This window comes from Ochotona curzoniae, unplaced genomic scaffold, assembly GCF_017591425.1.
Source record: "Ochotona curzoniae isolate NIBS_2020 unplaced genomic scaffold, NIBS_Ocur_1.0 scaffold_4683, whole genome shotgun sequence".
NCBI classification, from domain to species: domain Eukaryota; kingdom Metazoa; phylum Chordata; class Mammalia; order Lagomorpha; family Ochotonidae; genus Ochotona; species Ochotona curzoniae.
The window spans coordinates 33,154,276-33,168,028 of NW_024467121.1; the positions used below are offsets into that span (position 1 = coordinate 33,154,276).

The window sequence follows — 13,753 nt, forward strand, 5'->3', positions numbered from 1 at the left end:
CCTTTGGGAGGTTCTGAGTTTTATCACTTTTCTTTTTACTCTGTTTCAAGAGTTGAGACATTTTTAAGTTTTTTTCTCTAAGGAAAATATTTTCCCAATGAATGGAGTTTTAAATAACATTCACTTGAGTAATTAATCACTTTTTTAGAAACAAGGTTTAAATATATTGCTTGATCATATTTGAGTGCCACTATTAACTCCTTGGATATGGAGGGGTTTCACTAATAACAGAAAAAAATTCATTTCTTGCAACACACATCCACAGTCATGAGCAAAGTACAGTAGTCAATCCTGCAAAAATATAAGCCTTCTGACTTGCTTTTTATTTAAGAAATTGGTGGTCTTCACTGACCAAAGTTATAGAAGAAAAATATGACTATTTTTAGTTAATGATTGTAGATCTAAATAGTCTGCTATCTCATTTTGGTGGAATAATTGCATTTAGACTATCATCATCACATAATGCCTTTACGCAAAATTCTGATTAGGCAGAGGGAAAAAATCTCCAAGAATTCTAGCACAGTGGCACCATGCAGATATAATACATGTGTACGGGGCATCTGCTCAAGACAGATCACGTTACATTTTAGCTGTTCCAACACAAACTACATTTCAATGAGTGCAAACTACCAGTTCCATATTTAACGAATAGAACTCTTCCCATTTAAAAAAAAAATGAATGAATATTTTAAAGCTATCTAGAAGCATCTTAAGGTATTTTAGTGGCTTATATTAGACTCATAAGCAATAGAAAAATGCCATCTGAAGCACTTGACATTTTTATTCCTCTTCGTGTGACAGTAAACATGTGTGATGATAGTAAGTTAATTCAGAGAAGCAAGAGCGTCTCTCGAGCCTCTTCCACATTAACCCCTACCCTTTCCCCATCCACCCATGAAATGAAGATGAAAATGGATTTGCCTTTGATGGTCTATACTCTAAATCCAGTTTTTCAAAGCAACTGTAAAAAAAAATTAGAATTCAAATGCTATAAAACTAGAGAAAAATTGGGGTATATGTTTATATAATGGCATATAGCTATATCCTTTATCTGATACAAAAGTATGGGCTGGGAAACACAATGCTATTCACTTTTTTACTCAAGGCAAGAGCTATTCAGAAAACACAAAACACGCAAAACTCAAGTTAAAAGTTACTACACTCTGAATCCAATAATGATTTTCTGAGATATAAATGGATATTATTATGTGATCAGTTGCCAACAATTCTCTACACTTAAAAGTTATATGGTGATTTTTTTTACTAATATTTAATACCTATGCTAATAAGTTAAATTTGCACTTACACTGGATTCTATCAAATCTAATCACCTACTCTAGCACAGCCTGATTAACTATGTATGTAAAATGCCACTTCGAAATCAGAAAGCTCTTTAAAAAGCAAATCTACTAGCACAAAATTCAAAGCTAGAAGCAATGTAAAGATAGTATGGTTTTAACAAACGATTCTAGCAAGAATTAACTAAACTAGCCTAAAGTAAGACAGAAATTTAATATTAAAGAATAAAACAAAACAAAACAAAAAAGCCCCAAAATTCAGCAGAATTAAAGCAAAATAACATATTGCAAAATGAGTTCACCTTGTTTGGGGTTGCTGTCCTGGAGAAAGGCTGCGTACTGTAGGCCTTTCAAAATAAAAACAAAATCATCTTGGTCTCTCTACTGCAATTGTGCTCAATATCAGGCAATATACAGAGCTAAAGGGATTTCATATATGGTCAAACAGTTACCATTTGCTATATGACTCACACTATTTTGAAGATATTAACTGATAATCTATCAATTTGCTAACCATTAATGAAAATACAGTAGCATGCAAACTCGAGCTATTACCAGTTACAGAGGAAGCTTTTCACACTAACACAAAAGCTACAAACAGACATAGAGAGAATTTCTCCCCAGAACTTAAATCCATGAAACCTGTGATGACGGTGGTGAAACATTTTACTAACAGATAAAATTGTTGTCATTATAAATATGCACAATACCATGAATATATGTCTTAGTGATCTGAAATTAGTTCACACTGGATATTTTAAAACTCGGACTGATGAATGCAAGTGTGGTGAACACAATACCTCCCCACATTACAAAATTGATAAAGGCTGTCCTCAATCTAGTAGGAAAAAAAGTTCCACCATCTAGCAGCAGTCTATTCATCTAAGCCTCTGTCATCGATAGCGCATTTGGTTAAGACCCTGCAGCCAGACCGGTTCAAATCCTGGCTCCGGCACTCACGGCTCTGTAATCTTGGGCAGAATGCTTAGCTTCTCTGTGTGTCACTTTCTATCTGTAAAATGAACAGAATGACAGTACCTAGTTTGTAGGGATTTTATAAGAATCAAATGAATATGTATATACTACCTAACTGAGGACCTGGCACAACATGACTGCTCAAGAAATATTAGTGATAATTGAGATTATCTGCTTAATGAAAAAAAAAAAAAACAACAACCAGGAACTGATGTAACATGCTTATATAACTATCTGTACTATTTTTCCAGGCACATTAAAATTCATCATCCCATCTGATCTTCACAACGCTGTAAGCTGTATGGAGAAAAAAACTTCAATAATGATAATATTAATCCCAATTTAGAAGTAGAACTGAAGCAGACAAAAAAAAGGTGTACAAGGCAGCAGCAAGGGTGCCGGGAAGGACTGCCGGGATAAAGTATTCCAAATGTAATCCCCCTGACCAACAACTAAAGCAGCATTTTTAACTGTTAAAGTAACTTTCTATTTCTACTTAAGAGAGAGGTAAACGTTACACTACCAGTATGATATCATATTTTAATGTAAATAAAATGCAAAATTAATGCTCTACACTTCTACGTTTGATTTCATTCTTTTAACAATTCATTTAATCATTACCAGAATAAATTTAGATGTTTCATAATTCTAGCTATCCTACTTTTCTACAATATCACTACATGGCCTCACTGAAACAGAATTTACACAGAAGAAAGAAAAAAAAAAGAGAGAGAACTCACATACACACACACTATCAAACACAAGCGCAGGGCAGCAGGACAGAACACTACGACCAAAATATATTCTATTAAGTGAACGGAAATTATTGAAGCAAGAATAATCTATGAACCGAGAAGGCTACAGTTTAAATGTACACAGAATTCTAATGTAACTGGCTCTAATTAATTAATAAACACTAATATTTTGCTCAGCAAGTAAATGATTTTTTTTTTTTTTACATTTTTGTAACTGAGAGAATGGACATTTGGAAAGAATGAATGGTTCTTTATGGCACTGACATAGATAGAATGAAATACATTTTACATTAATAAAAGTCAACAGTATTCAAAGTACATCAAGTTTTACACTTAAGGTATTTTAAACATCTGGTTAAGTTGAAAACCACAAATACAACAAGAAAAAGGCAAAGACTTAAAGATTTAAATGAAAAAGAAACAAGTGAGCCTGAAATCCTGTTACTTTACTACACAACATTTATGGAGGAGGTCTGGAAGAACCAAGCTTGGCAGGAATTTAATGTTGGTTGTCTCCATGCTTTTCTCAAGAAGGAACTAACTTCTTGCCATGAGAGTTGATGGTATGATTTTTGAAGGATAAGGCTACAAACTCAAATTTTATCTTTATAAAAGGTGTGAACTTAGCATAATTTCAGCGGAAATGTAACCCACAACTTCTTTTTGACTGGAAATGACAGTGAGGAAAGTATCTATTTTAAATCTCTGTAAGAATTCAGGACTATTTAGCCACAATATGTTAATCTCTTTTAGAAAAAAAGTCATATTTTTGTTCATAATGCTTTTCTAAAAGGTATCACAAACTTTCAATAAATGACATAAAGCGAAGACACAGAATTCTGCCCTTCATTTCCCCTTCCTACTTCTTGGGCTGTTGAACAGTAGCAGTACAGACCTCAGAATGCAGCTGAAGCAGCACGACAGGCAGAGCCTTGAGTTCATGTCTGCACTTACTCTTGAATGAAAACCAGCAAAAGAAAACACATAAGCTCTGCTTTACAAACTGCTATGACATTTTTGTGCTAAGATTAATCATGAAAAAAAAAAATAGGGCTCCAAATCCAAATTTGGCAACTAAGTAATACTGTAATTTTGTGCCGGGGAGTGTGAAAAATGTTAGAAAAGTTACCTTAAAAATCATAGTACTCTCCTCCATTTCAAAACACACATTGATATATTTTATGTGGAATTATAATCCTAACTGAATATTACCTGTTTTACTATATCATATTAAATTCTTTGGTAAGATCTTCCCATTTTTAGTGAGTATCTTAGTAGTTAAGAGCTTAACTTTCAAAAAGATTAACTTTTATTTACTACAAGGTGAGCTACTAAACGTCAAACTAACTCCATTTAGTAAATGATAATATTCTGCCCCAAAACAGACCTCTCAAACACTGAGGATAAAGGTGGAAAAGTACTGTGAAGAAATATGTATCAAGTATAGTTATCCATGTATATTTCTTTAGAGCAAATAAATAATGATGTGGTGTATGAACTTTGAGAGTATATCTCATTTCTTGTTTAAAACTCAAAAGTCACGAAATAACAAAACACAGAATGGTCAAACATTACGAAGTTTCTCCCTGTGCTCAGTAAAATGACCTTTTACCAGTGTCATTTTAAAAGCTGTTAAACCATTGTTAGATGAATTATTTGGGTCCTAGGAATGAATATTACTGACATGCCAAGAAAGTACTTGGCCTGGCAACTACGATGTCAGTTGAGAATGTCCGCATTTCCTATCGAAGGTCACATTACTCTCAGACAAGACAAGAGACCCCATTCTCTAGCTTGTTTTCCAATTCTCGCAATGACTATGATTAGCCAGGGGGAAAAAAATTACAAAACCTGAATCTGAGATGTGATAGAAATCAACTATTTGGGATTCCATCACTGCCTCGCAGGGCTCCCACCAGCAAGAAGCTTGAGACACGAGCCCTTGGTGTGTAGTGACGATGGAATGCAGACATCTTTCGGACAAACACCCACCCTCTGGCTTCCCACGGATGCACACGCTGGGGAGCAGCAGAGCTGACTCAAGCGGTTGGGTGCCTGATACCCAAGGAGACCTGAAGTGAGTTTCCAGCTCCCAAAGCTTCCTGGCTTAACCTGAGAACATGCAGGTATCTGAAGAATGAAAAAGAATGATCTCTGTGTCTCTCAAGTGAAAAATACATAAAAAGTTCAATAAGAATGTATCTTTTAAAAGCTTATTTATTGCATAATTAATTTAGCCATAGCTCCTTCATATATACCATCACTTGGATAGGGGGCTACAAATCATAGCTGAGATCAGCAACACAAAATGTTTAAAAGTTGGGGCCCAAAATGGTAATGCCACCTGTAGTGCTAGCACCCCATATGGGTGTCAACTTGTGACCTGACTGCTCCACCTCTGATCCGTGTTCAGATCCAGACATCAGGATAATGGCCTGAGGAAAGCAGTAGAACCAGACCCAAGTATTTGGGCTCCTGGCTTTGGCCAGGCTCAGCCATGGCCACGGCAGCTCCTGGGCTCTGTTTCATCCTCTCCTTAAAATAAACAAACATTACAAAAAAAAATCCAGCACCAGCATTATGGTGTAGCAGGTAAAGCTCCCTCCTGAAATGCCATATGGACACCAGTTCAAGTTCCAACTGCTCCACTTCCAATCCGGCTTCCTGCTGAAGTGGTTGGGAAAGTAGCAGAAGATACCAAGTGCTTGGGTCTTGTACCTACACAGGAGACCTGGATGGAGCTCCTGGCTCCAGCCTTGCCCAGCTCTGGTAGTGGTAGCCATTCTGAGGAATAAATCAATGCATAGGAGGACTTGCTCTCTGTCTCTCCTGTCTTTGTAACGCTCCCTTTCAAGTAAACAAACAGATTTAAAAACAAAAGAAAAGTCCCCTAAAATCACTAAAGTTCAATAGAAAGAATATCATTATCAGGGCAATGAATGCCTTTGCCTTATGTAGAATTCTTCACTGACATACTATAGTTAGGATTTCATTATAAGACAGCTATACTTAATAAAAAACAATATTCCAAATGTTTATTTCTTGATTATTTCAAGAATACTTATTGAGGAAAAACAGTACCAGAGGTGAAATTAAGATAGAATCCCAAAGGGCTGGCACTGTGGCATACCAGGTAAAAACACTGCCTGTATCACCAACATTCCATATGGGCACTGTTCGAATCCCATCTGCTCTATTTCCAACTCTGCTCTGTGATTATGTTCTGGGAAAGCATCAGAAGATGGCCCTAGTTCCTGGGTCCCTGTACCCACATAGGCTCAAGGGCTTAGCCTGGCCCAGCCTGAGCTCCTCTGGGCATTTGGGGAATAAGCCAGAAGATAGAAGATCTCTCTGTGTCTGCCTGTCCACTTCTGCCTCTCCCTCTCTGTAGTTGTGCCATTCAAATAAGTAAATCTTCATAAAACTCTCTTTTTAACCTAAACCACATTCTTGTCTACCTTCTCTTTTTCAACATAACTAGAAAGTAAGACAAGTAGACTGCAGTCTCTTTTCCAATACAAAGTTTCTCTGGAGATACAATTTGTGGAACTTATGAATACGAAGCATCTCAGGAAGTGTAACGTGGGATTTATCAATACAATGCCTTTACCTTGAGCCTATACTTACTATTTTGGGAGAAAACAGAAGGAAGAGATTTACTGTCTACTTCTAGAATGGAAAAACTGAGTATAACAAATTTATGTAACTCTGAAATGTTTAAATAGCAAGATAGCATATTAAAAACACACAATACTATAACAACTAAAAAGATTCTACACTCTTCCTTTTCACACACACTTGCATTTTTCCTTTCCTGACTATGTGGGAAAGGCAACAGATGAACAATAACATATCTTTCAGTTAAAAACCCAAGATTTTTAAGGCACTAAAGTAATTCATAATATATACAAGGTGGTAAAACTACAAAGGAGAGGTTAGGCACTCAACGCCGGCATGCAGGACGGTCACTAGTCCAGAAACACCTCTGGTTAATAAGGTGACTAGGCACCATTAGTGTATACGTTCCTTATTAGGCTAAGGCACTTCACTATTATGTGCTAGAGAACGGTTAAACAAGGTCGCTAGAATCTGGTTATACGCAGTAGCCTGCATGCACAGGCCAAAGTTAACAGAGATGCTCCAAGGGAGCCAGGGCAGCAGGTCTGTGCCATGCGAGAGTCATCCTAGTTAATTCTATCTCCATCTAGATTGTCACTAAGGCTTGGGAACTGTATTCTGCTGACAGCCCCTGAGGAGCCAGGTGGCAGAGCAATCACTTACTAATCAAGACAATCACACAGACATATAGTTAGCCTCCACTATTTTATACAATGTTCCAGTGCTTTAAAGGAAAATGTCTTTACAAATAACGTGTTTGAGGACATAGGCTGAAAAGTAAAAAAAAAAAAAAATGCCATAAGAATTATTGTTAACACAGTTAGTAAGAAAATTTGTATTTCTGCTATGCTATATACAGGCATTTTCTTGTTTCAATCATTTTAAAGTTTTAATTAATAAAGAATTAAACATACTTATAAGATACAATGTGATGTTTACATGTATACATTTGAAATGATTAATTCAGACTAATTAAATGTCTGTTACTAAAACACTTTTGTTTTCTTTGTAAGAACATTTAAAAGTCATTCTCCTGTGAGTTTGAAATATACAATATCCTACTGTTCAGTACATGCACTTTACCAGGTCACCATGAAGTGTACATTTCTCATTGGTCAAAGTTTGCAAAGTACATGGCATACATCTTTACATAAATGACCCCAGAACAATCTAATTAGATACTAACATGCTGTTTTACAGCTGATTACTAAAGAGGTTAAGAAACTTCCTCAAGCTCAGAAAACTAAGTGCTTCAGATGAAATGGGAATCCTTGTTTATTGTAACATATAAGAATGTATACCTTTAATCTTAAAAGCTTACTTATTTTTATAAACTACAAAATTTTGACACTGACTTCTGCTTAGAGTACACATACATATTTGGTATAAAACATTTATGACCAGGAATAATCATGGCATTTTGGCATGGTAGTTTAGGCTGATGCCTTTAATGGTGGCCTACAGGTGCCAGTTCATGTCCTGGTTGCTCCACCTCTAATCCAGCTCCTTGCTAGCATGATTTAAAAAAGCATTTGAGCACCTCTTGCGCTTCTGCACTCACGTGGAAGACACAAATGAAACTGCTGGCTGTGGCCTGGCCCAGTGCCACCTGTTTGCGACCCTTAGGGGAGTCAATCTGAAAGTTGGAGATCTCTCTCTCTTTCTGCTTTTCAAATAAATAAAACAAATCTTAAAAAAGAAAGAAAAGGGAAATATACAGTCTAATGTAGTGGGGAACATATAAGCCCATTACTTGCTTATTAAACAAAGAAACTCCAACTTGATAAGGAAGGAAAACAAAAATCAGAAACCTATAAAGAAAATGAAAATAAAATCACTTATGAAGAAATATATACATGACCCATGAACTAAACTCCTATGAATTACACTGTACCTGGTATTACTATTATAGAAATGTTAGACGTTAGCTGTATAATAATCTTTTATACTAAACCTGTACGTTTTTAAGTGTTGGGGATACAACATTTTTTAAGATCTGGATTATGGGGCCCAGTGTGGTAGTCTAGGGGCTAAAGTCCTGCCTTGCATGTGCTGGGATCCCAAACAAGTACAGATTCTAATCCCAGCAGCCTTGCTTGCTATCTAGCTCCCTGCTTGTGACCTGGGAAAGCAGTCAAGGACAGCCCAAAACCTTGGGATACTGTACCCATGTGGGAGACCTGGAAGAAGTTCCTGGCTCCTGGTTTTGCACTGCCTCAGTTGCAACCAATTGGGGAGTGAATCATCAGATGGAAGATCTTCCTCTCTGTCTCTCCGCCTCTCAGTATTTCTGACTTTCCAATAAAAATAAATCTTAGGGCCCAGCGTGGTGGCCTAGCGGCTAAAGTCCTTGCCTTGCACACACCCGGGATCCCATATGGGTACTGATTCTAATCCCAGCATCTCCACTTCCCATCCAGCTCCCTGCTTGTGGGCTGGGAAGGCAGTCAAAAACAGCTTGTGACCCTATACCCGCATGGGAGACCCAGAAGAGGTTCCTGGCTCCTGGCTTCAGATTGGCTCAGCTCCTGCCGTTCTCTCTCTCCTCCTCTCTGTGTATCTGACTTTCCAATGAAAATAAATAAATCTTCAAAAAAAAATCTTAAAAAAAAAAGAGCTGGGTTATGTTGGGTATATAACTGGTTATTAATTACCAATACCGTTCTTCTAAATGTCTGATGCAAATAAATTTCTGTCACTTGACATTATTTTATTGTGTCTTGGCAACCGTTTCCTCACTGCAACAGCGCTTTAACTTTACGTAAGGAAACTCAACAGGAAAATGGTTCTGACTGAAACATTTTCCCTTAATATTTAACGAACACTTCCAGTATACAAACCACACAGTTAGCAATGAAAGCAAAAATTTTTTCCCTTTATCTTCTGTTGTGCAAAATGTGACTTTTCTTTCTTGCAACTATGGAGACACATACTCGGCTGGCAAAAATAGTGTTAACACGGAACAATCCTAGGTGCACAGGTGACCTAGTGCTTAAGGTATCCACACCCAACCTCAACGAGTTTTGTTCCCAGCTCCGGCTCCTGACCCCAGCATTGTATCAGTTCAGATGCTGGGAGGAGACAGCCATGGTCTCAAGTGACTGGCCACGTGCCAGGGTCCCAGCTTTGTCCTTGGCACAGATCGTCAGCATGAACCACTGTGGGCGTGAACCATTTGGCGGGAGCTTGCTCACTCACTGCTGGGATCTCCTTTGCTCAAACCAATCAGTAAATAAACTTCAAACTGAACAAGTTTTCTAGGTACAAAACACCACGGCTGCTTCTGTGAAACAGTTCCTCTTGGAAACTATGGTGGTGAATTCACTGCTTTAGCCCTGACAGGTCAGCCTATCTAATGACTCATCTGCTGTAGGCCAACAAAAGGAGATAATGTTTTGGGCAAATTCTTCTGTAAAGAACTAATTTTTTAAGATTTTATTACTTATGCAATTTCAAATTTCAGAGAATTTATGATAAAACGCTCAAAAATATCCTATTACATTCTTCCCTAAATGAAAAAGATTTTAACATCTTGCATTTGAAAGTTATATATAAAAAACACAGAATCTGATCAGCTTATGTGAATAACAATTAAATTAAAAAAAGCTGAAAGTTGCCATCTTAGAAGATGCTTCTTTGTAAAAATTTAGACTAATATATATGTTATATATGTATATATATATATATACACATATTATACATATATATTGTATATAAGGTAGAAAGACAGAAATACTACATAAGGCCAATTTCTACATAAGAAAAAGTACTTGTTTACATGTCTCTGAATATAAAGTATATTCTGACAGGAAAAAATGAACAAAAATAGCTATAATGAAAAGAAAGGACAGAGGCTGGCATCATGGCACAGCAGGTAAAGCCACTGCTGAAAACACCGGCAACCTCTCTGCACATGGATTTAAGCTCCAGTAGCTCCCCTTCCAATCTGGTTCCCCGCCCAAGGCCTGAGAGAAGCAGCGGAAGTTGGCCAAGTTGTTGGAGTCCTTCCACCCATCTAAGAAGACTGGACGGGGCTGCTGCCTGCTGGCTCTGGCAGGGCCTTCTGAGAGAGAACCAGGGGATGGAACATCTCTTTATCTGTTTCTCCCGCTCTCTGTTAAATCTGACTGACTGAATAAATAAATAAATAAATAAATAAATAAATAAATAAATATTTTAAAAAGGAAGGAAGGAAGGATCAAGGAGGACAAGGAAGACAGGAAAGAGAAAATGAGAAAGAAAGAGAAAGAAAAAGGAAAAGAGTCAAAATGAGAACCAGATAAAAAAAATAAAGAGAATTAATCACTCTCGTTCCTATTTGTTTTCTGCTCCAGTGCATGAAACCTGCAACAGTCATAACTCAATGAAGACTGCCTAGACAAATTTTAAATTTGGAATATTTCAACTTCAGCAATATTCATACTAAAGTGTAGCTTGGGGTCTTAAGCCATTGAACCTCAAATGTGTCACTAATTGCCTAAAAAAAATTAATCCCTTTCAGTTGTTGACATAATATTGACATTAACCTGAATGGAAATATTTTTTGTCAGTTTTTATTTTTAAAACCCACAACAATTAGGAATGTCGTTAATTTTTGTGCATTTAAAAAGGCTTTTTCTTACTTTTTTAGATTTAAGATAACACAGACAATTAGAAGGTAAACTCCTTATAAAATTATCTGCTAAAGAACTAATAAAGAAATTAACAATCTTTTGATAGGCTAATAGATTTCAACTGTTAAAAACCTTGAAATAAAATAAATTGTTCAAAATGAAATAAACTATAAGATTTTATCTAAAATAATGAAAATAACTGGGGTCTACATTTCTAAGTTGATCAAATAAAACATACTTACAATCTCATCACCTGGCAACCAATATCCTTCTTGCTCAATACCAGCTTTAGACCCTTTGCAGCCCACTGTTAGAGTCTCGACAATAAGACCATCCTTCACAGCTAAGCTCAGCTGACGCGTGGTCTCTTTTGGATGCATACCGTGGACTCGAGACATATACCTGAACACAGAAGAAGACAAATGTATAAATCCCTTAGTGCTACAAACTGAAAGTTAACCAAAATAAGAAAGGGGGGGGGGGGTACTTGTTTATTATAATTTGTATCTATGAAAGTTCAAAATACTTCACTCTTCTAGTTATATTTAAAATTTAACCCAAAATCTATTCTACATGTAGTAATATTTGTTCAACAGCTCCAAACATAGAAACGCAAATCGCTTAATAGATTTCAGTTAAATATTCTATTTAGTTTTAGCCTCCAGAGCTATTACCAACAACTTCTTTGCAGGTTCTAAATTTAGAACTATATACCTCCTTCCCCTCCAACAGAATCACAAAACCACAAAAAATAGTTTTCTATTATTTTACTCAAAACTTAGAAAATGATACCAGAAAAAAACAGAAATTACAATAAGTAGTTATCATCATGTGAACATAAAAAATACTTGGACATGTGTTGTGATTAGATAGGCAAAAAAAAAAAAAGCACTTCAAGAAAATATACTTTGGACACAATTTTTTGTTTTCAAAGAAAAAAAACCACAAAATACCTGAAGCATACCATAGATCCTAGAAAATAACAATACATATTCCTATGTATCCGCCAATTACATTTAACTCCTGTTAAGATTTTTGCATTAACTACTTTATGTTTATTGTCTGGAAGAAGTATTACAATACAGTTACATATTGGTCAGTTTTGCCCTCCCTCCAAACAAACCTCAACAATGATATTTCCAGCTACAACACTTTCAAAAGCTCCTACAATACTCAGATGAAAACGTACAGTGAGATAAAATCAAGTCCTTCAAGTCTTTAAAGCCATAAAGTAGGATCAAGAATTTGATATCCAAATAGTCAATGCGACAAGTAACTTTGAAAAGGCAAAACCTCAGCATTGGCGGTCCCTATAAACTTAGTAGATGAATTCTCACAGTAGACCCAGCAAAAGGATTCGCATTTGTGTTTCTAGTACACGGAGGACGCCCTTTTCTGTTTAGGACAGTTGATTTTTAAATGGCCTTTGGCGGGGGCTGGTGTTGTAGTAAAGCTGCTTAAGCAGCCACCTGCAACACCAATATCCCATATGGACACCTGTTCAGGCACCAGCTGCTCCACTTCTGATCCAGCCCTTTGCTGGAGCACGGGAAAGCAGCAGAGGACAGCTCACGTGTTTGGGCCCCTACACCAACATGGGATACTCTGAACACAGTCCCCGCTCCTGGCCTCAGTACTGCCCAGCTCAGCCCTGGCAGTTGTGACCACTGAGGAGTGAACAGGAAGATGGACCATCCCCTCCCTGTCTCTGTAACCTTCAAATAGATCTTAAAAAAACAAAAACAAAAAACCTCTGTCTTTTTCTTACCAGTCAAGTTAGCTGAAGGACTAAAATGGAAAGAAATGTGGAGATGGTGGTTACAGAACAGGAAAGAGCATTAGCACCAAAAACGGAGACATGCTGTAATTAGCAAAATGGAGCATATGGAAGAGAAAGAAGGTGGGAAGTTAGTCAATCATATTAATTTTGTCACCTCTCAGGTTAACTGCCAGAAGATACAGGACAATAAATTTATAATATAAATTAAACACTCTTTTGCATATAAAGGTAAGTTGGTCATAAAAATGACCAACTACAGACGGTCAAGTGGAGAAACATGATGGGTAAAAGTAAACATCTGCTGATTTTCTTCCTTACCATTCATAGTACAAAACAAATTTTAATGATTATCTTAGAATTAAGGATATTATTCATATTTTATAAATGCAATTCTTAAAATTTTTCTATGTTATCTGATAACACTCATATAAAAGACATTATAAATGAAACACAAAATGACAAAAGAAAAAACATGGGCTAGGCATTGTGGTATGGTGGGTTAAGCTTTTGCCTGTAACCCCATATCCTGTATGGGCACCCTGTTAAGTCCTACCTGCTCCACTTGCAGTCCAGTTTCCTGATAAGGCACCCGGGAAGGCAGCCCAAGACAGCCCAAGTACTGAAAGACCTGTAACCTCGGTAAGGAACCCCAGCTGAAGGTCCATGCTCCTGGCTTCACTGTAGCCATTTAGGGAGTGAACCAAAGGATGGGAG

The 13,753-nt window shown here is 36.9% G+C and overlaps 1 protein-coding gene across 9 annotated transcripts in view; it reads right to left on the reverse strand.

The window, feature by feature from the left end:
- The window catches only part of ZMYND11 (zinc finger MYND-type containing 11), a 108,803-nt gene that overhangs the window by 33,819 nt on the left and 61,231 nt on the right, over positions 1-13,753 (reverse strand). For 6 of the 9 annotated variants that reach the window (XM_040968153.1, XM_040968159.1, XM_040968158.1 and 3 more), the window contains one exon: positions 11,502-11,661. In XM_040968153.1, the coding sequence (XP_040824087.1) occupies positions 11,502-11,661 (160 nt within the window). Of the gene's footprint in view, positions 1-1,600; positions 1,646-11,501; positions 11,662-13,753 lie in introns of all 9 variants that reach the window. The other 3 variants (XM_040968152.1, XM_040968157.1, XM_040968156.1) reach the window with 1 other exon arrangement.